This window comes from Protobothrops mucrosquamatus, unplaced genomic scaffold (genome assembly GCF_001527695.2).
Source record: "Protobothrops mucrosquamatus isolate PMUCROS unplaced genomic scaffold, P.Mucros_1.0 scaffold_66, whole genome shotgun sequence".
Classification (NCBI taxonomy): domain Eukaryota; kingdom Metazoa; phylum Chordata; class Lepidosauria; order Squamata; family Viperidae; genus Protobothrops; species Protobothrops mucrosquamatus.
The window spans coordinates 556682-584203 of record NW_015386142.1 but is presented as its reverse complement, the minus strand read 5'-3'; the positions used below and the strand labels follow the sequence as shown (position 1 = coordinate 584203).

Below are 27522 nucleotides of genomic sequence, written 5' to 3'. Positions count from 1 at the left end.
GTTATCCCTGATCTCCCTTCCTTTCGCCGCGCCCTCAAGACTTGGTTATTCCAGCTTGCAGGACTGGCCTAGGGTAATTTTTAGGGGGGTTTTAATTATATTTTAAATTCGACAAATATTTAATATTCTTTTTAATTAATTTTAAATTTGTATTGTTTTGTATGTATTTTAAATAGATTGTCAGCCGCCCTGAGTCCTATGGGAGAAGGGCGGGATATAAATTCAAATATAAATAAAAATAAAATAAAAATAAATAAATAAAATAAATTAATAAATAAATGAGCTCTGCCCTGGTCCCACCCCTTTCTGCCAGAGACCTTCAGATCTGTCCCACTCCTGCCCAGGCCCCCACAGGCACCCTTGACATGAATGATGTAGAGCTGGCCACGCCCACCCAGTAGGCCACACCCACTCCATCCACGCCCATCCAGTAGGCCGCACCCACCCTGGCCACACACACCCGCCCCCCCCCAGAGGGCAACTGCAATGCTGATGCGGCCCTCAATGAAATTAAGTTTGACACCCCTGCTCTAGAGAGGTGACAGGTGACCATTTGTTCTCTACCAGAATCATAGCTCAGAGTAGACTGGCTGTCTTTGTGACTCTCTCAGTTAATATTAAATATAATACTGTTTCTTTAAAAATATATATATATAACAAGGAGAGCACTGGTGCAGTGCTCTATGGTTGCCATCTGAGTTTTCTCACTGGAAAATCTAGCTGTCCTACAGAGATTTTCCTTTCATTGTTTGACAGCTGCTAGCCCACTGCAGACTGTTGATTTGGACTCCAGTACTGTCCTTTCTTATTTCCTGTTGAGTAACAGGCAAGGCTGCCCAGTGCCACACAATGCCATTTGTACATTTGCAGCTAAAACTAATGGATAATGCAAAGTGGCTACATATCTACTTAATGGCTATAAAAACAGCTTTGCACCCTTTCTCATGTTACCATCACAGATGGAACTTCTGAAGCTCCTATCATCTTGTGTAATCTCAGACGCTCGAGGCTACATAGGAAGTGCCTGCGTTGCAAACCCCCACGCCTGACTATTCACACCCCAGCACTATTCAATTTCCAAAATATTCAGTAGAAAAATCCTTAGGAAAAGGATTTTTAATACCAGCTTTTCCCCTATAATTTCTGATGTTTTAGAAGCACTGCAGAGAGCAAATATGAAAATATGCACGTCACAGATGTGGAAATGTGCTACTGCAGGCCAAGATTTAAAAAGATAGATCAAACTTTACCATTCACTCGGAAGACAGATGCCAGAGAAGGTGACATGTTCGCATGATCTGCAGTTGCATAATTCACATATAGCTCGCAGCCATATGGGAGTCACATCAGGGAAGACAGCTTCAACAGAGGGCTTTTGCAGGACTATCTTTAGGCAGGCATTTTAATTAATTACTTTTCTTGTCAATATCTGAAACCTGAAATAGGAGTAAGGGAGATTACTTACAGAACTGTTTAAGTAATATCCCATCTCCTCCCTCCTGCAAAATGCATGGGATTTTGTTCTCTTAAATGGTTGCCAATCCTGGCATGTGGCAAGACGCCTAGAATGGCCTATTCTTAGCTGAAGAAAACATAACTAGGTCAAGTTACAGAAGTTCTTACAAACGTCATACCTCCACAGAAAACCATCTTAGTTCATTTTAAGACTGAAACAACTCTTGTTCTTTCCTTTCGTACCAAACGTTTAACCTTCTATGGGATTTGGATGAGATGAAAATTAGAACATGTCAATACATAAGATTGTACTGTGGGAAGAATCCAGAGAAAGAAATATTTTGGGAAATATAAAAAAGGCAGAATATATTTCCCCAAAGGAATAATGGAGAAGATCTTAAAAAAACAACAACCAGAAATCAGCCCCAGCCCCTCTCCCCCAAGCAGAAACTAGGCAGAGACCAGCTTTTAGAAATGCAAATTCAATAATCCTTTCAGAAAGATTGGAGCCTTCCAGCTAGAAACTGAAGAAATTAGGAAGACAACGACCCTTAAAATCTACATACCCCACCCAAACTCTAAGATGGGAGACATAACAGAATTAACCCACCAATGCAAAGGGGCACACTCAGACTCAGGTCAAAGTACATGACACAGGAAATACAAAGCCTCAAACAGGAACGGGAAACAACCTCAAGAGCCCCAGAAGGTATAAAAGCCCACCACTCTCTGCTACATGTGGTCAGGTTTTTTTCCAGAGCCATCTTTCTGTTTGGCTCTCCTCTTCAACCTTCTTTCTAAAGCAGTCTCCAGTTTGTTTATTCCCAGCTTGGACTGGACCCTGATGAAGATTTTTCTATCAATACCCGTGTGAGAATTGTGAGCACCAGAAGAACAATTTATAAAGGAACAGACATGGAGGAGAAAGGTGGTATAAAAAGACCATATAGTTATCACCTTACCCTCCTATCTATTCTCAGCTCTTCTCCCCAATATCCAGGATCCAGAATGCATATATGGATGCATATAAGCACCTACATAAAAAGTAGAGATTCCTTTCAATTTACAAAGACACTGAAGTCATATTTTTAATTTCTCCATTAATTAGCTTTAGCATCAAGACTATGCCACATGTTTGCAACTGCATAGATTGGCACAAAATATCTGAAAGAAAACTTGAGATGTCAATGTTTGATGGTATTCTACTTAAAAGTTTGATTAGGTCTATAATTAAACAGAATTTTATTTAAAACAAACTTTAGAATGCTGAGCCAAAATAAATCTGTTATGCCCCCTTCTAAAATGTAACAAAGGAAGGAGATGATCTGAGGATTAGCAGCAGGCATTCTAGTTTCTACAACGGCAAAGGCAGAATTAGCAGTTGATGTTAAGAAAGGACATGTAAAAGAACCCATTGAAGATCTAAGAATGTAGGACTGACTGTAGAGATGTGACTGTGTATGTCAAGAGTAGGCAACCTTGGCTTTTTTATGACTCGTGGACTTCAACTCCTAGAATTCCTGAGCCAGCCATGCTGGCTCAGGAATTCTGGGAGTTGAAGTCCACGAGTCATAAAAGAGCCAAGGTTGCTTACCCCTGGTGTATATTATACTGAATACTTGAATACTTCAGTATGTGATTATCTGTTGGAGGCCATTTTGTTTTGCAGATGCTAATGAGGGAGATATTGAGACAGTCTCCCCTTCATGGGTCTTCTGAAACTAGTATTTAGAAGAACATTGCATTCCAATAAAATGATAATATTGTGTCTCAAAACAAACAGCTGATGATAATAATTTTTTGCCTCCTTTCCTACTGACCATTACAATAGCATTTGCTTTTTTTCACATGTAGGCCAACAGCCTCACTGAATCAACTATGGCCGCCAAGATCATTTTCCTAGTGAGCTATAGGCAGCTTAAACCATATACATGATGAAATTGCCCCCAAGTCTGTTGTGAATCACACTTAAAATTAAATAGCTTCAGAATGTTGTACAAATGTGGCCAATGGTATTAACCATCCTGATTAAAAGAGTTGTGCAAACAATATTTCTGGCTTATATTTACGTTTTAAGCTAAAATCTCTTTTTTCTTTCAAAATTCTGCAGCCTTTCCTACTCCAGAGAACCAAATTCTTCCTATGCCTGCATTGAGAACAGGAAAAAAGTTATTTGGATGCCATCTAGTGGCTTAAGATGCAAATATAAATTATTTAGCACCTATCCAAAGACGGCCTTTTCTTCCAGCCACATCACATCTGAAAGGGCCCAAACAAACACTGGTGTCTGCTTGGTTCCTTTAGGACTATCTACAATTACACTTAAACCTGTTTACATGATACTGAACTGCAAACTAGGCAAGCACATTTTACCCAACCATGTTTTCTAAAGCCAACATGTATTATTAGTTCATTGCTTGGCTAGCTGGAGGAATTTTGGGAGTTGAAATCCACATATCTTAAAGTTACCAAGCTGAAGTGGTTTGTTTAGTATTGCAGAAAGTTTGAAAACTGAGCAAATAACCAGTTTATCATGGGAACATGGAATGTGCATACCCAACCTGCCTCCAGAAGCTGTGAATGCTCCAACACTGGAAGTTTTTAAGAAGAGACTGGACAGCCATTTGTCTGAAATGGTATAGGGTTTCCTGCCTGAGCAGGGGGTTGGACTAGATGACCTCTAAGGTCCCTTCCAACTTTATTATTGTTATTGATGTTATTATTATTATATTATATTATTACACATGCCTAGAAAAGGAGAGTGTTCATAATTTATTGTCAGCCTATTTGTCTTTAAAGTTTTGATCGAGTTTATATTCCTGAGTTTTTAAAAAAATTGATATATTAACCTACTTTAATCATTTTGGTTGTGCAATGGAGAGTATTAATACAGGGATCATGAATTTTTTTCCAAGCATTAAATTCTCCAAAATTGTATTTATTAACATCTTCTAGTTATATATACTTATATTGCCTATCATCAACCTATCTTTTTAGGCTGCAAATATCTAGGTACTGTAACGAATAAAGCATACCAATTTTCTGAGCATAAAGTGCAAAGTTGGATGAGATTTCAGTAATATCACTAGCAAACTTTCTCATCGTTCACCTGGTGCTATTCTGATTTTTTCACATGAGATGAAGCTAATTTGAATTTTATTTGGGGGTCTACAAATGCTCTGTGCTAACAATCCCTGCTCTATGAAAGGGTTTCCATGTGATTAGATCCCTGATTCTCTAAATTGTTATTACAAGGACAGAATATTCTGACCAAAGGTTCACTTAAGTTTGAACTTATTCACTGCCTGAACTAGTTTGTTTTTTATCTTGTATTGTACAGGAACTCAAGATGATGTACGTATTACTCTCACTTATTATTCCCCCATAACAGAAATACTGCGATGTAGATTGGGTTGAGAGCAAGCAACAGGCTCATAATCACCCAATGAGCTTCTGGGATTAGGATGGACTAGATATTAGTCATCCTTCAACTTGTCCAATACCTCAACCATTGAACCACATGGCTCTCAAAACTCTCAGGAATGTTTACCTTCTGAAAGCACCTAAATTAGGGGTGTCTAGTTTGGCAACTTCAAGGCTTGTCGATTCCCAGAATTCCTCAGCCAGCATGCAAGTTGAAGTCCACAAGCCTTAAAATTGCTAAAGTTGGACACCCCTGACCTAAATTATCTGATCATGTTAACGTAAAGCAATGTTTCCCAACCTCAGCAACTTTAAGGACTTCAGCTCCCAGAATTCCCATACCACGCTCAAATCCACAAATTCTACATCAATCTAGTCATTCTGTGCAAGTGGTGAAGCAAGCTGCAGTTCACCAAAATGTATTGCCTTTTAACAAAATTTGTTAGAAAACTTGCTATCAGACTCCTGGTTTTCTTTTTTTACTTACCAGACTAACCCTACAATTTCAATAAACTCAGAGCCCAAACTTGCTTCAGCAGATAGTGGAGCCATAGCAATCTGGACGGATCTCGGAAGATAAGTAGAATCAGAAACCAATAAAACTATTATTTAAAAAAAAAAAAGAAATTAAGTAGAATCAGATCTGGTTAATACATGGATGGGAAGCAGGTTGGAATTCCAGAGCTCTTGGCTTGACTGAAAACATCTTGGAAAAAGACAATGAAAAACATCTTCCAAAACATTACCAAGAAAAATAGATACTATTACCAGGTCTAACCTTTGCTGTAAACTCACCCTCTGCTTGGAAGACCACAAGGGGAATATAGAAAAGTTGGATCTATAGCACTTGTGCTTCTTCAAATATAAGAATTTGGTACTTCCCAATATAATTCAAGAGGGCTTTAGCAAGCACAGAAAGAGCAGGAAAACCAAGTTTGCACCACATTTAATTTATCTCAAAAGACTCCAGCAACAAGGGAGTCCCCATAGACATCAATTAGTGCTCTTCTGAAGAAGGGTAGGGTAAAATAATGAAATCAAACATTGAGTGAAAACTCAGAATAATGTTTTATTGTGTGGCTATTAAGCAAAACTAAGTTATACATTTCATTCCCTTTGTAAACGGATGATGAAAAGCCTCAATTTTGCTATTTACTCACAGGCAGAATGGCTATATTGGATAAACTGTAACTTTAAATTGAGCCAATAGCATAAATCTTAACTAGAAAAAAAAAATCAAAAGTAGCATATTTTTCCCATAGAGGTCAAGTTAATCCTGTCTTCTGTAAGAAATCTGATAGGTCTTATCACCCCAATGTGGTAGTAGAAAGCTCCAGCTCCTACTTTTCCCACAAGGTTATAAAGGGTAGATATGAAATAAATAAGGTAAAAAAGTACCAAAGGGGGCACAATGGCTCAGTGGTTAAACTGAGCTTATCAGCTAGAAACCTGACAGTTCGTGTTCGAGATCCGAGTGTCGTGGGATGGGGTGAGCTCCCGTTCTTGCTTCAACTTTTGCCCATCTAGCAGTTCAAAAGCATGCAAATGTGAGTAGATAAATAGATACCAGTTCGGTGGGAAGGAAAAAGTGCTCTGTATGCCTTAGCATATAGTGATACTGGCCACATGATCACGGAAATGTCTTCAGATAACGCCGGCTCCCTAAAAAACAGAGATGAGCACCACCCCCTAGAGTCAGACATGACTGGACAGGGGAAAGCTTTACCTTTATCTTTAAGTACAAGACCCACTCTGAACAATTCCCTAGAATTTTTGAAGTACCTTGTGTTCCAAAAAGACAAAAATACCCAGGGGACAATGAGAGAACTTAGTCCTTGTGTTTTTCCTCCAAGCCACTTTTACATAAGACTTGACTGTTCCCAGAGGTGGGACAATAATTCTTGGAAGTGTCACCACATTATCGTTTAAGTGGCATAAAAACATCAGCTATGTTTCTCATCACTCTTTTCAAGGAATATACAACAAGTAGGATTAAACTCATACCCTCTACTTCTACGTCATCAAGAGCATTCAAATTATCTCCTTGGAGCTGCTAGGGAAGTGAATTTGGAACAGTAATCAGAGTTCCCATTTTATTCTGCTTGTATCAGGAGTGGGAGAACTTATGGCCCTTCAGAAGTTGCTAAACTACAACCGTCAGCAACTCCAGCTAGTGTAGTCAAAGGTGAAAGATGCTGGGAGATATAGCAACTATACTTAGCAAGGTGACAAATATCTCCCTCCTGTTTATATATACATATGCATTCATACAATTTGGGAAACCACTTGTTGTTAACAGTATCTTTATATTTTCAAAGCAATTGATCTACACATAGATTATCTTCTGCAAAAAATAAAATATCTTGTTTGATTGCAGAACAGGTACACTTCAAGTGTGTTTGTGCACACGCATGCGTGCTCGTGCACACAACTAAAAAAAGGGTTTGATGCATCTTTTCATGTCATAAAATTAGTCATGCTTTTTCTTCATTTATTAGCATCAGCAGTCAATGCAACTGAACCTAAGAATTGTGTTGCAATTAAATTAATGTGAACAATATACATTGTCTCTGCATGTTAAGTGGATAAAGATCAGAGTCTCTTACACAGGATTCACACTTCCAAAATGCAAGATTTCTCATCCTCATGGTTTAGCAGTCTGGGAGATAAGGATCCTTCACTAACCTTGATCTGTGTTCCGAGTCTCTCTGATCCTAGCTGCCATCTGATTTTATGTTTTGTGTTTTTCTTTCTTGTTTTCCATCTTTCCATTTTCTTCTTGCTAACCTCATTGACCACGTATAAGTTTGAGAACATAAGAAATTACTCAAAAGAAAACATATGTTTATTCTGAGTATAATCTGGCTTTCTTTGATAGAAAGACAGTCTAGTATCTACTTTTCTATTCACTTGTCAGCTCTAAGAATAATCTTCAGTAAACAAGAATTAATATCAGTGTTCCAAGTAAGGACCTAGCCCTCCTTGTTTTGGTGATACGTTTCCAAACTTTGTCATGAGCACAAATGCCATAATTGGTATTTCTCCAGTTTGTCCACCATAACATAGCGTCATCTGGTGCTTTCTGATTTCTCCAGAGCAACTTCAGCAGCTGAAATTTCAATTTCACAAGGCTGTTAATTTTGTAGTTGTGTCTTCTGCCTGGCTATCATCTTTGTTGCACTGTGTTGTCAACATGTCAGTGGAATCCAGGTGGTTCTCCTCAATTTTTAAAGCAAGGTTGTCAAATCCAGTACTATCTGCCATTGGCAAGGTGGTTGAGGGAACCTCTGCAGTACGGGTTGGGGTGGAGCAATACATGATGAAGCCAATCATGATGACCACAAAGGATAAGAGATACAGCACGGAAAACTGATCAACATAAAAAGAGAGAAAGAGAAGTATAGAGATGAATAGTCTCTTCCATACAAATATGGATAACCATAAATTCCATCTATCCTAAAAATGGGCATCCAGAGGAGTGAGAGATATTATAGGCATTATGATATCAGTGCATAAATGATATAAATGATATAATTTGCATCAATTATATGATGATACAAATAACCCTCTATTTGTGTCATTTATATAATAACATGATACAGATCACATCAACATAGTTTATACTAGATGTCTATGCATTTTGTGGCTTTTTTTTAACAGCAAAGGCTTTACTGAAATGACAAGAGGATTTACTGTATCAAATTCTTTCAATTATATTTGGATAAATTACTGGGTTAACTCAAGACCTGTGCTATTTGAAGGGCAGATTGAGAAGACGGGAGAGGGAGGTTTAATTCTAGGCCTTGCCCCAGTCTCACATCACTTTTGCTCTACTTAGCCAGCTTTACTTCTAACCTTCCCTCCCACTGTTGATTCAAACAGTTTGACAAACAAACAACAGAAGAAAATAAGTCTTAGGTCTAGCATTAGCTGCAACGTTTCTTCAAAACTGAAGACATGATTTAGCTACAGGAGCAGATTTATGCTGGTATCCATTGGTATCTATCTTGAGCTTTCACCTTTGATTTTGGTAGGTAAACTGAAATGTATCTATTTGGATGCAGAAGATCAGAAAAGCATTAAAAACTCTGAAGCATTTTTAGTCCCCAGACTAAGGGTAGATGATCTACTTGCCAGAAATTCTAGAAGAACCCATAAGCAGCTCCAAGCTATCTATCATTAGTAAAATAATGTACTAGGGCTCACGTACATGAGGAAACAGCTTTTATTCAAGGCACCAAAACCATATGCAAAGGTGAGACTCTATCTCAAAATATTTTATAACACTCCAATTTGGCAGTCATCCAAATCAGGAGACAGATTATGAGCACTTTTGCTTCCACGTGATATTTTAATTGCTGCTGGTAGACAAGGAAATTTATAGAATAGGCATGTATTTTTTCCCCCTTCAACTTGGGGGTCCCTCTAAGACTTCCCAAAATCATGTGAGTGCCCTAGAGACTTCTTATATTAACATGTTTATGCTGTTTTATTAGCAACCAAATGAAACAAGGTTGCCACTTTCTTCTTTTAAGATGTTTTTCTAACCTCCAAGTCAAGTTTATAGCCCCGAGTTTCCCAGTGTTTCCTATCCAAATATTAACTGGATTCAATTTGAACAGTTTTTTCAAGATCAACAAAGATATCATCACCTGCTGTAATTAGACAGTAATTATATTAACTATAATTAGTTATATTTCTGTTTAAGTATAAATGAAATGAAACCAAGTTTACTTTTCTGCCCTGACTCCTGGCACATCATTCAAAATCAAAGTGTGACTTTTGGTGTCCAAATCATCATGGATACCTACTGCAAACATTTAGAAGTCTTTAAATCCAATCACAAATAAAGTTTTAGCCAATTAAACATTGGCCTGAGCATATTTGAATGAATTGTTCTGAGGTGTGGAAAACTCTGGCTGTCGTAATAAAAATGTAATTAGTTGGTTAAATATAATTCTTCTTCTGAGAAAAGAACCTGTTAAGAATTCTGAGTAAGCTGAAAAGCTTCAGTAATCTTTAATCAACCAGAGTTAGTGCAATAAAGGTTCTCTTTTGAAGGTAGCTTCATTCCAGCTCCACATTATATATTCTGACTCAAAGTTACTTCTCCTAAATTGCCAGCCATGCTTATTTCCTATCCTTCTGTTAAAGTTCAAATAGATGTGACTGAACTATGGAAACTACTCTTTCAGGTCTGAAACCAGCTCTAGGCCAAGAATCTGAGACAGCAGTTTTGCTAGGAAAAATGACCTTTTGGAGTCATCTCATCCCCTCACAGATATTTCAGCAAATCAGTTATCCAAATGCAGTAGATAATGCTAGTTTATCACTCTAAAACATTGTGCGATGGAGACTTGCACAAACCTACAGAGTTTCACCAAATAATCCAGAGTAAACTTTCAAGATCTTAGTCAGACTATAGGGTTGTTATCTCTGGGGAGGTTACAGAGGGCTGGCCTCTTTTTATGGTAATATGTGCTCTGACTTTTCCAAATTGCTATTCTCTCAATGCGGTGGCACCACAGATCTCAGAATTCATGGCGCTTTCAGGTTTCCAAGTTTTAGGGAAACACGACACTGCTTGTGTTCATACATTTGACCTAATTCACAAAAATGTTTAGCTTCCTTTTAGCTGAGTATGACATGTGGTTCGGAAATTGTGGTTTTGACTTAGTGCAAAGTATAACCAAGATCACAATAAGTCAACAAATCAGAGTTAAAATGATAGGGAACCTTTTTTTATTCCTGTAGGATCAGACACTTGGCAGTCAAAGTTGCATTACCAGGGAAGGTGGCTAACATCCTTCTATTCTCTCAAAGAACAATGTGTCTGCAGATACTCTTTTAATTCTTTGTGCATCTGACGTAGACTGTAGTCTACAAAAACGTCTGGTGTAATAAACGTGAATTCTAAACAACAAACATTAACACGACAATAAATTAGTTAGTTATTAAAAGGTTGCAAAACTGCTGATGCTTTAATTCCTTATTCCAAGCATACTTGAATGTGCTCACTTACCAGGATCCAAATCTCACTCACCTTGTAGCCAAATAGGAAAAGTCCAAAGAAAAGACTGTAGAGATCAGCTGTCAGGATGCCCAAGTTGACAGAGGTGGCACTTGTCACTCTGATCACAATCGGCATGAAACTATACAGCCCGAACATGCACAAGGCAAAAGCCAAGAAGAGCAAGGCTGGGGAAAAAAGCAACAACTTTTCAGTTCAGAGACTGAATGTCAAGAATATAAAAGTGGGGCAAGGGCAAACATTAATATCCAGAAATTGCTTTTTTTGCCACCGGCAATACTTTTTTCAGATTCTCTGTTTTCAGATTCTCCCAAAACAAGTGAGAGACAACAGTATTCCCAATCCCTAATGGCTGGCAATGAACATAGCCAAACAATAGATGGGAATTCAATACTTCTAACTAAATACTTACTAACTTACTAACTTATTAATGTCATATCCATAGACCTTTATAGCAAATGGAGATGACCGCAAAATGAAGACATGTACACAGTGACTTTCATTATACATTTATTATGCAGGGAAGATTAAGTTTGTTTGTACTGATCCTTTATATTCAATGCAAGCAGAATGTCTGGATTTTATGCATTTTTCTCTAAACATGTAACTAGCATTGCAAAAACCCTCTCTATCCCCACATTGTTATTTATTTTAGTTGACTAGGTAACATAATAAAAGTAGGCCTGATATGCAAAGCAATTCAGTTTATTTGTCCCTGTGTTGTACAACACACATACATACCAATTTTCCAGTTCCACTGAATATTAGCTATGTCTCTGTGTTCCACAATAGCTCTAAAAGGCAGGGGGGAAAAGAGGAGGAGAAAAAAATAAAAACAGAAAAGAAATGCTCATTAAAATGTGAGGCTATTGTTTCTAGAGTCTAGAATAAAATAACAAGTAATAGATAAATTAATAGACAAATCATCTTACAGCAAATTAACCTTTATTTAAAAGTTAGTCCCACGGGGTTTAGTGGATTCCATCTCAAGTCAGAATGTATAGAATTACAGCTTTGAGATCCATACACATAAAAACATTTTTTGCTCCTTAAAGAAGAACAGATTTATAACAGCATAAACTTTTGGAGAAATGAGCTCACTTTGTCAACTAAATTCTCTTAAAATGGTTACATTGTACTACGGAATGTTGGGAGGTAGCATACAGATGGTGATGGTATATTAAATATATATTGTATTAGAAAGCACAGAAATAGGTTTTTTGATGAGTTGAAAATTGTAACAAGCAAGTTAAGAGGATTTTTTTTTAAAAAAAACAGAACTTTCCAAAGTTCAAATAAAAACCTATACAATGGTTTTATTGCATTCAAGTGCACAAGTCCATATCTCAACATTCAACATATCAAAAAATAGGTACAGTATTCATAGTACATCATAATGGAAAAGAAGCTTACTAACTGAAACGTATTTAGTTGCTCAGTCAATCAAGAATTCAATCAGGAGAGGATGAGAGGATTAAAATGGAAATCAAAAACATGCTTATTTAATATTCCTTTGACTTCCTTTTCTCAAAGTTAATCAGCATTTATAAATAAGCTAAAGAAATATATTTATTCTTTAACCATTTTCCCCTCTTCTAAATGGCCTTTGATATGAAGTGTGTTGTCTTACTGGTAATATGCAGGTTTGTTACCTGACCTCCCTTGAACTATTTCTGTTATATAAGAACCACACCCAGAAAATCAGCTTGATATTAATATGAAGTATTAAGAACAGTATGAAGAACACTGTGCCAGCAAATAACTCACAGCTTCGGGTTTTATTGGTCTAGTTCACATAATCAACTAAGTCAGTATGGAGTACAAAACTATAGACAACCACTAATGGCAACAGAACAGTTGTGAAACTGTGCTTCTCTGATCATCCGTATTTTTGTACCCTGGAAAAATTGGTGGGGAGGCAGGGAAAGTAATGAAAGAAAGAGTAGGCATGAAGAGGCACAAGGTAAGTCCTTAGTAGTTTGTTTTATAAACAATAACTCAGCCCAGGTGGCAAGAAACATGGGAAAAACTGTTTCAAATCATTCAGAAAGACTCTGTTTTAACTATATAATTACAAACAAGAGTTGGAAATTCGAAGGACCAACATGGGTGCCTTACAAATTCTAAAGTAAATAAGCAAACATAGAAATGAACCAATGAAAAGAACAGTTGAATTTCTGTTTGCTGAAACTGTAAAAGATAAACAGTTTGTAGCAATGATTGCAGAAAGTCAGGATCTGAATCCACTAATGGTTAATCTCATAGAATCTTTAATTCCATGACTAATTCTATGAAAGTCAAAGAGATTATTTGCATGAATAACCATTGGTTGGACCTGACAGCCATCTGACTGCACAATCAGCCCATAAGCTGGTGAATGTTGAATTCAGGCTATATATAAATTGTGCACATTAGATCAGGCAAGCAAATCAAAAGTTATCTTCAGTGGTCAGGTGAAATCTGAGTTTCCCGTTAACCTTATAGGTTAGAATAGATGAAAAGATACAAAAAGTTGGGGAGAAGCAATTAAGTGTAAGAAAGCTTGGTGTGCCAAGTCAAGAAATATGAAGATCTATCTGGTCACACCCTTGCAAGCCTACAGATGCTCAAACACCCACAAAGGTTAATTACGATGTTGACAATGGATTAATAATTACACCCACCAATACACAGAGAGAAACCATTCTGTGCTGTAGATGGTTTTCTTAATTACAATTAAAATACATAGAGTAGATCCTTACAGCTGCAGACCGCTGATAACAGTCCCAAACAAGCCCACCATTCCTAGAAACTCCATTCTGCTCAGATTTTTCACAATGTATTCCTCACTCACATTCGAAATGGCATATAATGAAGCGCCGAGGAGGACTAAGACATCTCCAATCACCACGTCGCTTCCTGCACAGAAAACAGGGACAATAACATTGGAGGGAATTTGAATGATAAAATTAAAATGATGATAAGTAATATTTCCAATATTAAAATGTTTATGAAAAGGTGTCTTCTTTCTCCCTACACAATAAATATTGAATGTGTTTAGTGTTTCATCAAAACCCAGTTTTGATTTAAGTCAGTGGTTCTCAACCTGTGGGTCGGGACCCCATTTGGGGTTGATCGACCATTTCATGGGGGTCGCCAAGCAAGGCTGTCCGCCATTTTTTTTGTCTGCCATTTTTTTTGTCCATTTTTTTCCCCTTTTCCGGTGGGTGCCTTACCTCCCTTGGGCTGGGCCAGCTGGTGGTCGGCCTGCTCCGTCTCTGCTGCTTGCCAGATACGCCTCGGCCGGCGCAGGGGACGGAACCACGCATGCGCGGCGCTCCCGGGCAGGGAAAGTCCTCGACTTACGACCAGTTGGGTAGTCCTCGACTTACGACCGGTTTAGTCCTCGACTTATGACCGGTTTAGTCCTCGACTTATGACCGGTTTAGTCCTTGACTTACAACCGGTTTAGTCCTTGACTTATGACCGGTTGGGGTCACAGCATTAAAAAGGTTGAGAACCACTGATTTAAGTTGACTAGTTTCAAACATACAGTAGGTGGGATTTAGAACATTTTCTTAGATTTACCTTCCTTTTAAAGTACATCACCCAAATAAATGATCACGACTGTCCTGAAAAACCTAAGCAAATCAGACCTGGAGAACAGGTCTGGGAGAACATCAGGAAATCTTCAGAAAACATTCCAGGATAAAATAATAATAGTATTTCTGTACTATTTATTAGAAGTCACCCAGCAAGGATCTCAACTTGAAAAGACTTTACTTACTATATCTGATATATCTTTTTATATGTGATTCTATCAGGAGACTGGAGGGGCAAGTTGAAAGCTTTTAATTTCACTTCAAATTTCTTTCCTGTGACATTATTTTTATACAGGCAAATTCTTCTATCTGTAAACTCTGAAGGTATTCAGATTCCAATATTTATGTAAAGATAGATTCCCTATATCATGGAAGGAAATAATGCCTCAGAACAATATAAAAATCAGCTAGTTGGAAAGCAATGAGAGTACCCTTAAGTCAAGGTTTATGAGAAAATAACATTTAATGACCATAAAGATCCATAAGAAACAGTATCCAAAATGTTTAAACTTAATAGCAAAAGAAAATATAGGCTCTTTTAAGAAGACTAGTTTGGAAAATTACTTGAACAGTCATACAAATCCTAAACAAAACATAATAAAGTAAGCCTTTAAATTCTGTTTAAAAACAGAATTTAAAATCAGGAAAAAATGAAATTTTGAAAAAAACACACAAAAAAACAGAAAAATAATACTACCGGTATTTAGATACCCAATATTTTGACTCCATATGAACTGTACTGTTTCCCATTAGTGTTGGAAAGTGTTTACTAAAAGAGAAACTTACCTATATTTATTGAAAAATTCAGCTCAATGCTGAATTCAATCTTCTGAATTAAAGAATTCAATTCAGGTATCAAAAACCTTTGCCTTTAATTGTACAAAACTAATTGTACAACAACTAGCCTGTAATGTCTTTACTATCTATCTTTATCTGACTGAAGCCATCATGAACAAGGTATTGTTCGAGTTTTTCTTCTCAGCATAATAAAAACAAGGAAACAAACCTGGAAATCAGCATTAAATCAAAAAGATCACAATGGCAGCTGCAACCATGTTTGAAGCCCCGCTCTTTGTATGTGTATTGTGCATGTGAGGCACATAAAAAGGCACATGTGAGGCTTCACACATGCAACTGAAGATACCATCTTGACTTTATTTATTCCCCCTCCCTCCCCGTACCCCCCAATCCTAAACTTTCCCTATTAAATTCTACAGAAGCTTTGGGCTTTAGATGTGAGCATCTAAAGACCATAAAACCACAAAGATTATAAAAACAATACAGCAACTGACCTCTATGGACAATTAATTTTTTTTGCCTCAGCTTTGCCATCAAGCTCTCATGGTTTCTTTTGAAGACACTTATTCATATGTTTAACTAAAGTAGCCAGCCATCATCGGTTTTGGACTTCCTGTAAGTCATTTTTGACCCTGAAGTCAAGAAACATTCTCAGAAAAAATTGGGTTCATTGGCATCTGCAGAGCAAGGCAATGGGGCAGGGGGCAGGGGGAGAATGATGACAGTATTGTGCCATCACAACATAAGCCCTATTTCTTTGATGCACATGTCAGAACTTTAACACACACACATACGAAAGAACCTGAGCTTGTGCTGCAAAACTGCTTTCAACAACTTAGTAAAAGTTTCCATGTTTGGCTTTCTCCTGAAATCAAGTCATTCCTACTCTTACAAGATGAGAAGACTTTTCTTGCTCTAAAACTTGATACCTAATCCTAATTCTACTTTCAAATTGTGGTGCCAGAGAAGACTCTTGAGAGTCCCTTGGATTGCAAGGAGATCAAACCAGTCAACACTAAAGGAAATCGACCCTGACTGTTCTCTGGAAGGACAGATACTGAAGCTGAAACTGAAATACTAATGAGAAGAGAGGAATCATTGAAGAAGGTCCTGATGTTGGGAAAGATTGAAGGAGAAAGGAGAAGCGGATGGCAGAGAATGAGATGGTTAGATAGTGTTCAATGCAATGAACATGAATTTGGGCAAACTCCAGGAAACAGTGGAGGACAGGGGAGCCTGGCATGGAGCATGGTAGCTCCCATAGTTAGTATACTGTGTTGACGATCAGCAAGCGCATGTTCAAAACCCAAGTGCTGCTGCTTAACAGAGTGAGTTCCCAAAATTCACTCCAGCTCCTTCCAACCTAACAGTTTGAAAGTGTACACTTGCAAGTAGATAGATAGATAGATAGATAGATAGATAGATAGATAGATAGATAGATAGATAGATAGATAGATAGATAGATAGATAGATAGATATCACTTCAGGTGACACATTAACTGGGACATGAAAGGAGCCCCCAATTGTGTATTCCCCAGCAATGGTGATGTCACTATTGCTTTCAACAGGAAGCATCCGACACAAATATGAATGAGGGGAGCCTGGAGTGCTGTGGTCCATAGGGTTGCAAAGAATCAGACGTGACTTAGTGACTGAACAACAACAAAGTCCTAATTCAGACAGTGTAAAAACTATTGTGAGTAACGGATTCTATTTGACAGATAATATTGTAGAAAACAAACAAATTACCTGCTCTTGGATATTTTAAGAACCCCAGCAGAAACCGCATATTCAGATAATGCCAATCATCATCTTCCCAGAATCTTAGATTTCCTCCCCACATTCTCTCTATATTTTGCATTAATGGCTTAATTTAACTTTCCATGGAAATCAATAGATCAATCTCCATAAGAGCTGGACCAGGTTCTGCCTTTCAGAAAGTTTCCAAATGGATGTTATTTTATTTTATTTTGAGGCCAAAACTTTTAGTCCTTGTTTTATTAAGCTTTACTGCAACACGATCTTACTGAGAACTTTGTTCAATCTCCAAATTGTTCTTTTCAACAGAAATGCACATTTTTATGGGGTGGGGGATGTTTTTCCAGGCAGAGTTACAATCTTTTAAATAAGTGATATTAAACAAATGAAAAATTACTGAGGACTCTGTTGCTATTGTAAGAGGGTAAGAGGTATGTTTTGGGCTACAGCCTATCATTAGGGCAGCCAGAGACTTCAGCACTTTGGCCTTTATTGAACTTATGATTTTATCTAGGATATGAATCTCCTACTTGAAAAAAAACCCCTATAAAATTTAAAAGGTAGGTCAGCTTCCAGGGAAGAAATTGTAAACTGAAGACGGCTCTGCTAAAAGCAGATTCAAAGACTGCACCACAATGAAAAGCCCGCCAGTAGACTGGTTCTTCATAATTCCTCTCCAGATAAGAAGAGGACTCTAAGATCGCCCACAAGTGCTCCAAACAGTTGCTCCTCACAAGGAGACTGCAAAATAGCATTTTCCAGCAGCTCTGGGAGACCAGGGAATAGCCATCTTTTGCTCAAACTGGGGAAGGTTATTGTCTTCTAAAGGACACAGGGTTCATATACGGGCAGCCCTCGACATACAACCATTCGTTTAGTGACCGTTTCAAATTACATCAACATTGAAAAAAGTGATTTATGACCATTTTTCACACAACCATTGCAGCATCTCCAGGATCAAAATTAAGACCCTTGGCAACTGGTTCATATTTATGACAGTTGCAGTGCCCTAGGGGTCATGCGATCACCTTCTGTGACCTTCAAAGTCAATGGGGAAGTCCAATTCACGTTACTAACCTAATAACTGCAGCGATTCACTTAATAACTGTGGCAGGAAAGGTCATAAAATAGAGCAAAACTACTTTTAGAACATTTAGAACATAGAACAACAGAGTTGGAAGGGACCTTGGAGGTCATCTAGTCCAATCCCCTGCTTGAACTGGAACACTGCCCTCATATCTGCCCTAGTCCTTCTTAGCAACAGAAATTTTGGGCTCAGTTGTGGTCATGAATTGAGGACTTTCTTTTCTAATCACTTCTGTAAATTGCTTTTAACTGCTTTTCAGCTATTAGGAATCTTTGGATTGACAAGTCTGAGTTTCTTTTAATCTTTAGTGAAAGATGTTTTAAATACAAGTTTAAGGATTTAAAAAAAATGGAATAAACAACAAAAGAGTAATTAGAAATTTGATTTTAAAAAGTTATAAATGGACTAAGGGCACAGATGAACTTTGGAGTCCTTCAGATAGAAAAATGCTTTTGTTTTGAATTCTTTTTTTAAAAAAAAAACATGACAGGATAACCCTCCCAAGGTTGAACTTGAACACCACAGGGAACCCGAGGGAACAAAGATTACATTTAAAGGAGAACAACACTTAAATTTCACTTACTAATATAGAATGAAGCAAAATATTTTAACGTTGGACATATTGAAGGATATTTTTGAACAATGGACCCATAGGTTAATCTTTAGAATATCTTCCTCTGTAGGCAGACTGTATTTAAAAGATGTTATGCCAGAGAAACAAGTTTTACTGGACAAGACTGGGACTGACCTGAAAGGATTAAAAATAATAGGCTTCAAGTATGATATGGAAAAAGATGCTACACTAGATATATGTCTTCTTAATTCAAACAGATGCACAAGTAACAAGCCAAGAGAGTGACCTAGATAAATTTTCCATTTACAAAAGAGGCCTGTTAAAGCTTTGAAGAATTTTGTGACTGAGTTTGTAATACACTAAATTTAAGAACTGTATCAATAGAGAGGGGTTGGCAATGAAACCATGCAAGTGCTGGATTTTCCTTCCCATTCCCCAAGAACTGCATGGCATCAGGAGTGGATTATGGTGGCGGGGGATTCTCACATGCTTTCCTCACCACAAATGTTAGTCAAGACCTTGCAGGAAGAGAATTGCTCCCAATGTTTTGGAGAAGAGCATAGGATGTGCTGCAGGGGAAGCAAAAAACAGTAAGCTCTTTTAGACAACATGAAGCTTGTAGCAAAACACAGCTGTGGGCAATATCACAAAGATACTGCAAATATCTCGAATGGCAAAATATGGATCAAGGACGTTTCTCTAAGCTAACTCCCTTCCACTTTCTAAAGAAAGCAGTAATTGTACATCTACTATCAGGTTTCCTCATAAAAACAATTCATGGTGTTTCCATCCAAAGAGAAACTCATTCACTGTGCCAGGATAAATAAGCATTAAAAACAGAATATTGCAATAAGTGAAACTCTGAAGGTTTTCTACACTCAGCCAAGTCATTGATCTACTAAGCACCTAATGCATGGATGGGAAAACTGCTACTTACATCCCACTTATGCCTCCCACACATCCAGCTCTCTGCGCATCCTCAAATAGCTAATATTTTTTTTGGCCCATATAGTATGTGGAATTGGAGGGATTTTTAAGGGCAAAGTGGATTGACTTAAGTCTTGCAGTGGCTTAAGGCATAGTTTTTTTCTTTAAAATAAATCCACCCACACCAAAAATTGGCTAATTTTTCTCAGTACAGATAGTCCTCAGCTTACTAGCACAATTGAGCCCAAAGTTTTTGTTGCTAAGTGAGACATTTGTTAAGCGAGTTTTGCCCCTTTACAACCTTTCTTGCCACAGTTGTTAAGTGAATCACTGCAGCTGTTATGTTAGTAACATGGTTATTAAGTGAATCTGGCTCCCCCATTGACTTTGCTTGCGAGAAGGTTGCAAAAGATGATCACATGACCCCAGGATACTGCAACTGTCATAAACACGAGTCAGTCTGAATTTTGATCACATGACCATGGGATGCTTCAACGGTCATGAGAAAAACAGTCATAAGTCACTAAATGAACTATTGTAAGTTGAAGACTATCTGTGCCATACGGTACAGTCAGCACTTGCCGAAAGTAATTCTAAATATTTGGGGGTGGATTTTTTTTCCTGTTTGTTTTTGGATAAAAAAAGAAAGAACAGACCATTTTCCTACCAAAAATGTTCTTGTAAACTGATTTTGCTATGAGTGTCTAGATAAAAGTATGAGTTCCTGTGTATACACACACACATATATTTATCATTTCATTTAGCTAGCTAACTTTTTTAGGCTAAGGAAACACTGACTTTCTGAACTTAGCAGAGTAAAAAAAAAAAAAAGTCTGTCCAAACAAGAAAACTATTATTTTGTCTAGCCAGATTTTTCCAGAGAACATTCTTCACTACTAGGCACAAATCTGAGTTTCATCAATGAATTTAAAATATTTAAATTTAAAATATTCCTTGCTGCTATCATGGTTAGAGTTTTGGCATACTTAGCAAGTTATTTTGCCCAAGCCTTACCTTCACCATCTTGCCTTCCAGCTAATATATCCGCACCGACCATGGTCCCTACGCCCAACAGACAAACAGCAACAGCAATGAAATGGATTAATTTATATCTTGCACGGAGAATGAACCATGATAAAGCCATCAGCACAGGGATCCCAAAACAGTCCAGGAGCTGCCATACACAGAAAGAAAGAGAACTCCATCATAAAAAAAAAGAATGGGAAGTAGTCTTTTCTCACCCAGATAGGAGATGCTCAGGATGTGGTACCCATCCGGTGTAAATCAGGTTAAACAGCCTAAATGGTTTTTATACAGTTCGTAGCAGCAACTGGTTGATCTACCCAAGCAGGATGACACCTGGTTAATATCTCAATGATGGATCACGAGGAAGTCCCGTCTACGCTGGGGGAAAAATTCTAGAAGGCAGTCTTTCCAAAAGCGTTGCAGAGAAAACTTAATGGTTGAACTCAATTCAAAGAGATCTTTTTAAGTTGTTTTCAATGGAACACAGGGCTATATAAGCTAACTCTAAGGCCCTTCCCAAGCTGGCAATAAATTGAAAAATTAAAGGAAATTGCTTAATACATGGACAGACATGTTATTAGCTTTAAATTAATAAAACATATTCTCCTTAATCTAAATTTAAATTAAACCAAAGTTCCACTTTGTTTGGAGGGGTTGTTCCCTCCTCATGCCAACTATATCTCTATCCTGGCCAAGGTCTAGTACCTTAATCAAACTTTTTAACAAAACTTTAACAACATATTAATAACAGCAACCAAAAGTATGCTACTTTATGAGATTATCCTGAGTATATTTTAAAATAAAATACTTGGCCACCACCCAGCAGGCATCAAAGAGATTCTTCCTCTGATCTTTGTAATCTAGCATCCATTTCCTCCTGCTTTATCTCCAAATGTCCATACCATGAGAAGTAGTGTAATGTAGCGGTTAAGGTGTTAGATTAGGACTAGTAACTCCCAGGTTCAAGACTATCTTCAGCCATGGAAACTCATTGGGTAACTTTGAACCAACACTCTCAGTTCAATCTTCCCCACAAAATCACTGCTGTGCAGTTAAAAAAAGGGAAATTGTGAGCTCCGGGACAAAAAAGGCAAGCTATAAATTTAACAAATAAATATTATAGACCAGTGTTTCTTCTCAACCATAGCAAGTTTAAAATATGTGGACTTCAACTCAATGTCATGCTGGCTGGGGAATTCTGGGAGTATCTTAAACTTGCTACGGTTGAGAAATACTATTACAGACTCTCTAGTTAACACTGGATCATTTGTTCCAATGTTATGGCGAGACTAAGAAAATAAAAAAACTAATCTTCTGAACTTTAAATAAGGCCCAAAGAAGAACTTTATACTAGAATTCTAGGATTTTATCCAGATTTCCTCAGAAGGAGGACCACTTAGGTCAATGAAGCTCACTGCCAAGATCACCATACTGTGGTCTTAGTAGCTGGGAAACAGTAACTGTGTTCCTACTGCTAGCAGCCTCAAAAGGAAAAAAAAAATCTGCAACACAGTTCTTCAAACTAGCATCAGTTGGTTTTTCTTATCTAAAACAAGCAGTTGGATCACTCTTATGGAAGGGAAGTTTCCAGTTGAGGAGAATGTTTTTGTTCAATAATGCTACTAAAATAAATATTTTTGTTTTAAAAAACCTGCTACTTTGCCAAAGTGATTTCAAAAGAAGTATCTGTGGGTCAGTAGGCTGAGGAGACCTTGAGAGTTTCTCTTGATTTATGGATAGAAATATTGCTCCCCAAACACCAACTGAATTATAACATCGATATGTCCCCAGATGCTTAGAAAAGGAATAGTTAAGCAGGTTAATCAATAGTCTAAATTTGAGATTGGGGTATATTTAATGTTTATTACTCAACAACATCCTGAATCAATCCACCTCTTCGCTGAAGGTTATGGACTATAATCTTCCACTTTGATCTAATGCAGGTTGGTAGATAGATAGCTTTGACTTCCCAGTCTAGGGCTGAGACAGAGACAGAGACTGATGCAAAGTCACCTAGCCAACTTCCATGCCTAAGAGAGGATTCAAACAACAATCTCCAAGCTTCTAGTCCATTAACTTTAACCACTACACCAAACTGGCTCTGATTTCTTAACATTACAGAGCAAAATGTTGGACTGTCAGGCTGGGAAGAGAGTTTCTTCCACCAAAACTTCCCTACTTTTGTGAGAATTCGCAACTGAATAAAAATAATGCTTCTTTTCAATTCAGTCCTAATTTTAGACCAACAGAATTTTCCTCGCTTCAGTAGCATCAATATAAATATATGTATTATCAAAATGATCTCCTCAAAAAGAAAAAGCCACTGATGAAACATCAAAAGTATCCTGTCAGCGAGGAAATGATTGTATCTTGTAGACTGCAGACTAAAACTATGTTTGCATCGATGGACAAAGTTAAGAATCCATTCACTGTCAAACTGTGATTTCCACTGTGAAATCCACCTCAGCAGCAGTGCCAAAGGATGTTCAGGCCTCAGACATGACAAAGGGCACAAAAGCGCATTTTTTTACTTTGCAAAGAAATTGATATAATTCAAGGCTATGTGAAGGAATTCTCAGATTGCATGCTGTGATCTTCCATTAATGCCCGAAGGCTTTTAACATCTTAAAAATCAGGGATCAATTTGATCATTAAAACACATTTTAGTGGGCATATAAAATGAGGTCATTGTAACTTTCAGTACAGCAATGTGGGATAACTTTTCTCTTTGAATTCAGGAGCTACATGAAGAGGGCTGGTGCTGTATTTTAACAGCCATTTCTATTCTAAAACAGATAGAATCAGCATTCGGTTAAGAGCCGTAGTGGTGCATAGTTAGAATGCAGTATTGCAGGCTAACTCTACTGACTGTCAGCAGTTTGATCCTGACCAGTTCAAGGTTGACTCAGCCTTCCATCCTTCCGAGGTCAGTAAAATTAGGATCCAGATTGTTGGGGGCAATATGCTGACTCTCTAAACCAATTAAAACAGAGGTAGGGTACTATTGCCCCTTTATGACTTGTGGACCTCATGGCTGGCTCAGGAATTCTGAAAGTTGAAGTCCCCAAGTCATAAAAGGGCCATAGTTCTCCACCCCTGGCTTAGGGAGTGCTTTAAAGCAGGGGTCCCCAACCCCTGGTCCACAGACCAGTACCGGGCCGCAGCATGCCAGCAACCAGTCCGCACAAACAAGCAAAGCCCCATCCATGGGATGCAGGCAGCACACAAAACTATGCACTCTCCGATCCGTAGAAAAACCTTTCTCCAAGGAACTAATCCCTGGTGCCCAAAAGGTTGGGGACCTCTGCTTTAAAGTACTATGAAGGGGTAAATAAGTCTAAATGCTATTGGTAATGCTATTCTCCTACCAATTTATTGTATGATACTGAAATTACATTTCAGTAAACCCAAGGTGGCATAACTGGTTTTTCCACCATTACTGCATTCTTGCACCAACCCTATAAAACACAGAGATCCTTTCAAAATCACCCAATGAACCTCATGGCTGAAGTTAAGGATCTAATTTGATCACCCTTCTATATTAGATTATAAATAGCAATTGCCTAGACAAACTGTTGCAACAATAGAAATATTAATGCTTAACATGCCAAAATATACACTATTATTTTTACCTGGACACTTGTTATAGTTGTATATTGATAGGCTTTCACAATGGTGTAGTTAGCTTCAACATCGGCCAATCCAAGCAAAATGTACTTCCACCATTTCCTCTTTAGGATCTGCAAGATTCCATCACCATCTGAAACAAAAAGCAAACATGTAAGTCCATCTACTATTCCACGGATGCTCCCTTTTTCTGTTCCATCAATATGAGAACTTAAATGAAATGTGGGAAAAAGGCACTCTCTGAAGCTGAAGCTAAGGTAGTTGGATGTCCGCATCATAGATGGTACTTGTTCGATTTGATAGCACTGAATGCATGTTTTGCTATCTCTTTGTTTCTATTATTATAATTTCTTATTATTTTAATTCTATGCTAGCCAGAGCTGCCTTGATGAGTTGGTGAGCCATATAAATCAGATAGATGGATGGATGGATGGATGGATGGATGGATGGGAGGGAGGGAGGGAGGGAGGGAGGAAGGAAGGAAGGAAGGAAGGAAGGAAGGAAGGAAGGAAGGAAGGAAGGAAGGAAGGAAGGAGAGGGATAAAATTCAAGAAGAAACACATTAAGCTAGGGGATGGAATGGACTATTCTGAAGGAGAACATAGTTGGAGAGTAATATAGGAAGTTTTTGAGTTCAATATATTCCATTTTACCTTTCCTAAATGCAAGAGTTGTTGTGTACACTAGGAAAAGCAAACAATAGTTTATGAAACTCTGCAGCATTGGAGTGTTGATGCTGTATTTGTCGGCAAGAAACTGGCTTGTGACTGCAGTCCCACAAATAAGCAAGGAGAGTATTTGACCCAGGAGAAGTGTTTTCACAATACGCCTGCAAATGGAAAAGGAGAGTGGCTTAGAAAAGCTTTATTTATCAATTTACAGAATTAGGCAATTCATAATACATGACAATGGCCTTGCAAATGTACTTGCACAAATCTCTATTAGCAAGAAGAATTTAATCAGCAAACACATTTATCGGTTGACCCAGATGCTTGAAAAAAAGCAAGAATAAAGGGGCATTTGGTTACTTAGGTGAAAAGAAGACCTAATCCTGTTGAACCAACTTCCAATGCTACCCAGCTGTCACTGTTAGGCAATACCATTTCAAGTGGAGAAAATTTTCTACCATTCTCACAGTGGGATATTTAAACTGCAGAAGTTAGAATAGCAACAGCAATTTTTAAGGATGAAAAAGAAAATGTTTTACAGTGGGATATGCACTTCTATTTTTTCATTTCAAAAACTGTGGCATATGAAAAGTAAAGCATAGCTTGTATTCACATGAATACCTCAAGGCTCTGTAGGCACTCTATATATGTTCATAGAACCTAATATTGGTTGCCAATCCTTGTTTGGAAAAGTCCTGCTCTGCCCAGAAAAAGAGAAAATGAAACTAGCCATGTTTGAGATAGTGGCTAAAGGCACTACAACCTAGAGTCCTGCCTAGACATAAAAGTCAGCTGGATATAACAGTCCCTCTTTCTCAGCCCTAGGAAGAGAGAGCCAAGAGTCATGGTTGTGCAGTTGTTAGAATTTCAGGCTAACCCTGCCCACAGCCAGGAGTTCAATCCTGACCAACTCAAGGTTGACTAAACCTTCCATTCTTCCGAGGTCAGTAAAATGAGGCCCCAGATTGTTGGGGCAATATGCTGATTCTGTAAATTGCTTAGAGAGGGCTGTAAAGCACTATAAAGTAGTATATAAGTCTAAGAGCAACTGCTAAGAATGTAATGGCAACACAAACATTATTAAGAAACTTGCTTGGACTTGTTCTTGAAATCACCAGGAGTCACAGGTGATTTGATGAACCATAGCAACAACAAACTAGGTTGACAGACATTCCTGGAAGACTAACAGCAAGTGATGATCACCAGTTTGCTTTCTGGGGTATGATGCTCTTTCCATCCAGAGCAACTTTTTTATGAACAGGCAAACACTTTATGCCGGTAACAATGCCCATATGTGCTCTCATAATTTCAACCGACCTGAAGCATTGCTCATAACTGTCTTGCTTATTTACTTTAAGAATCCTACCACATCTTACTTTCCTTCATTGGTCTCAGAGGCTTGTTCTTAAAATGCAAACCTATTAATTTAATGTATTATTATTTACAACAATTTTCTTCAATGTTTCTCCCCAGTGCACTATTACACAAAAGTTCTAACATTAAATTACATAGAGGCATTTCGTTACATGAACAGCTCAATGCGTCATAACACCTAACTGTTGCCCTATGGAACACAATCAATATTGAGATTAATAGTACATAAAGTGATGTGCCAAATAGAAGTGTTGCCAAACAGATGGAAATTAAAGAGGCAGTGCATTCACAAATGTTTTACTAGTGGAGGAATGTGAAGGAGAAGGGTATAACATTATAATACTGGAACAATGGCCGAAAATGCTTGTATATCAGCTCTGGAAATCTGTTTTCCATAAAGAAAAGATCGCAGACATTCTTGCATAATAAGCATGTTCTTCTCTGCTTATTTCCCTAATTGTGCTACTGAGATAACTATTGATTACCACTTCTTATCAATTATTTATCATCCCATAAATAAAAGAAGAATTATCTTTTGGCTGCCTTTCTCTGCCCCACTTTACAATGACAGAAAAGATTAATAGCTCCTTCTTGGATGAGGTAATGGGAATGATCTCAGGCAGACTTTTAGTTATGCAGAATATGGTCTTGATTTATTCTGCTGACCCAAAAACCACAATAAGGCTGTTCACCTGTGAATATACAGTATCCTTGATAATTTGCACATTCACTGCAAGGGTGTTAGACCTATGGGTTAAAAAAAAAATTGAATTAAAAGAAGGAGGAAGGAGACCATCGTGCAAGGAATAACATTAAAGGAGGATATGGCTGAAGAATCTGACGTCCCTTATACTATTTGGAGGACCCTGAATAGGTTGAGGGTTAGAGTGCCTAAGTCAGGGGTCTTCAAACTTGGCAACTTTAAGACTTGTGGACTTCAACTCCCAGAATTCTGGCCCCCGGGCCTTGTGTTTGACATGTCTGCCCTAGGCAATAGCTCTCCACCCCATATCCCAAGGTCTTTCCTACCAACACAAACATTTCCCACATCCTGTCCCTTCTGTGGGCTGAGACATCTTTTACATGTCAGTTTTCCAGTCTGCGGCTCTCCCTCTGTCTTCCAGGGTCATTCCCACATACCATTACAAAGGGGATCTGCAAAGGTAAGTCCCGTCTCATTAACCTGTTAGGAT

The 27522-nt window shown here is 37.9% G+C and overlaps 1 protein-coding gene across 1 annotated transcript in view; it reads right to left on the bottom strand.

Moving 5' to 3' along the window:
* Positions 1-7247: 7247 nt before the first annotated feature.
* The window catches only part of SLC35F2 (solute carrier family 35 member F2), a 29204-nt gene continuing 8929 nt past the window's right edge, over positions 7248-27522 (bottom strand). The window contains exons 2-8 of the mRNA XM_015812978.1: positions 24941-25116; positions 24293-24420; positions 20649-20808; positions 13651-13807; positions 11651-11703; positions 10922-11076; positions 7248-8247 (exon numbers count right to left, since the gene is read on the bottom strand). Of these exons, the coding sequence (XP_015668464.1) occupies positions 8002-8247; positions 10922-11076; positions 11651-11703; positions 13651-13807; positions 20649-20808; positions 24293-24420; positions 24941-25116 (1075 nt within the window). The 3' untranslated portion in view covers positions 7248-8001. The remainder of the gene's footprint in view (positions 8248-10921; positions 11077-11650; positions 11704-13650; positions 13808-20648; positions 20809-24292; positions 24421-24940; positions 25117-27522) is intronic.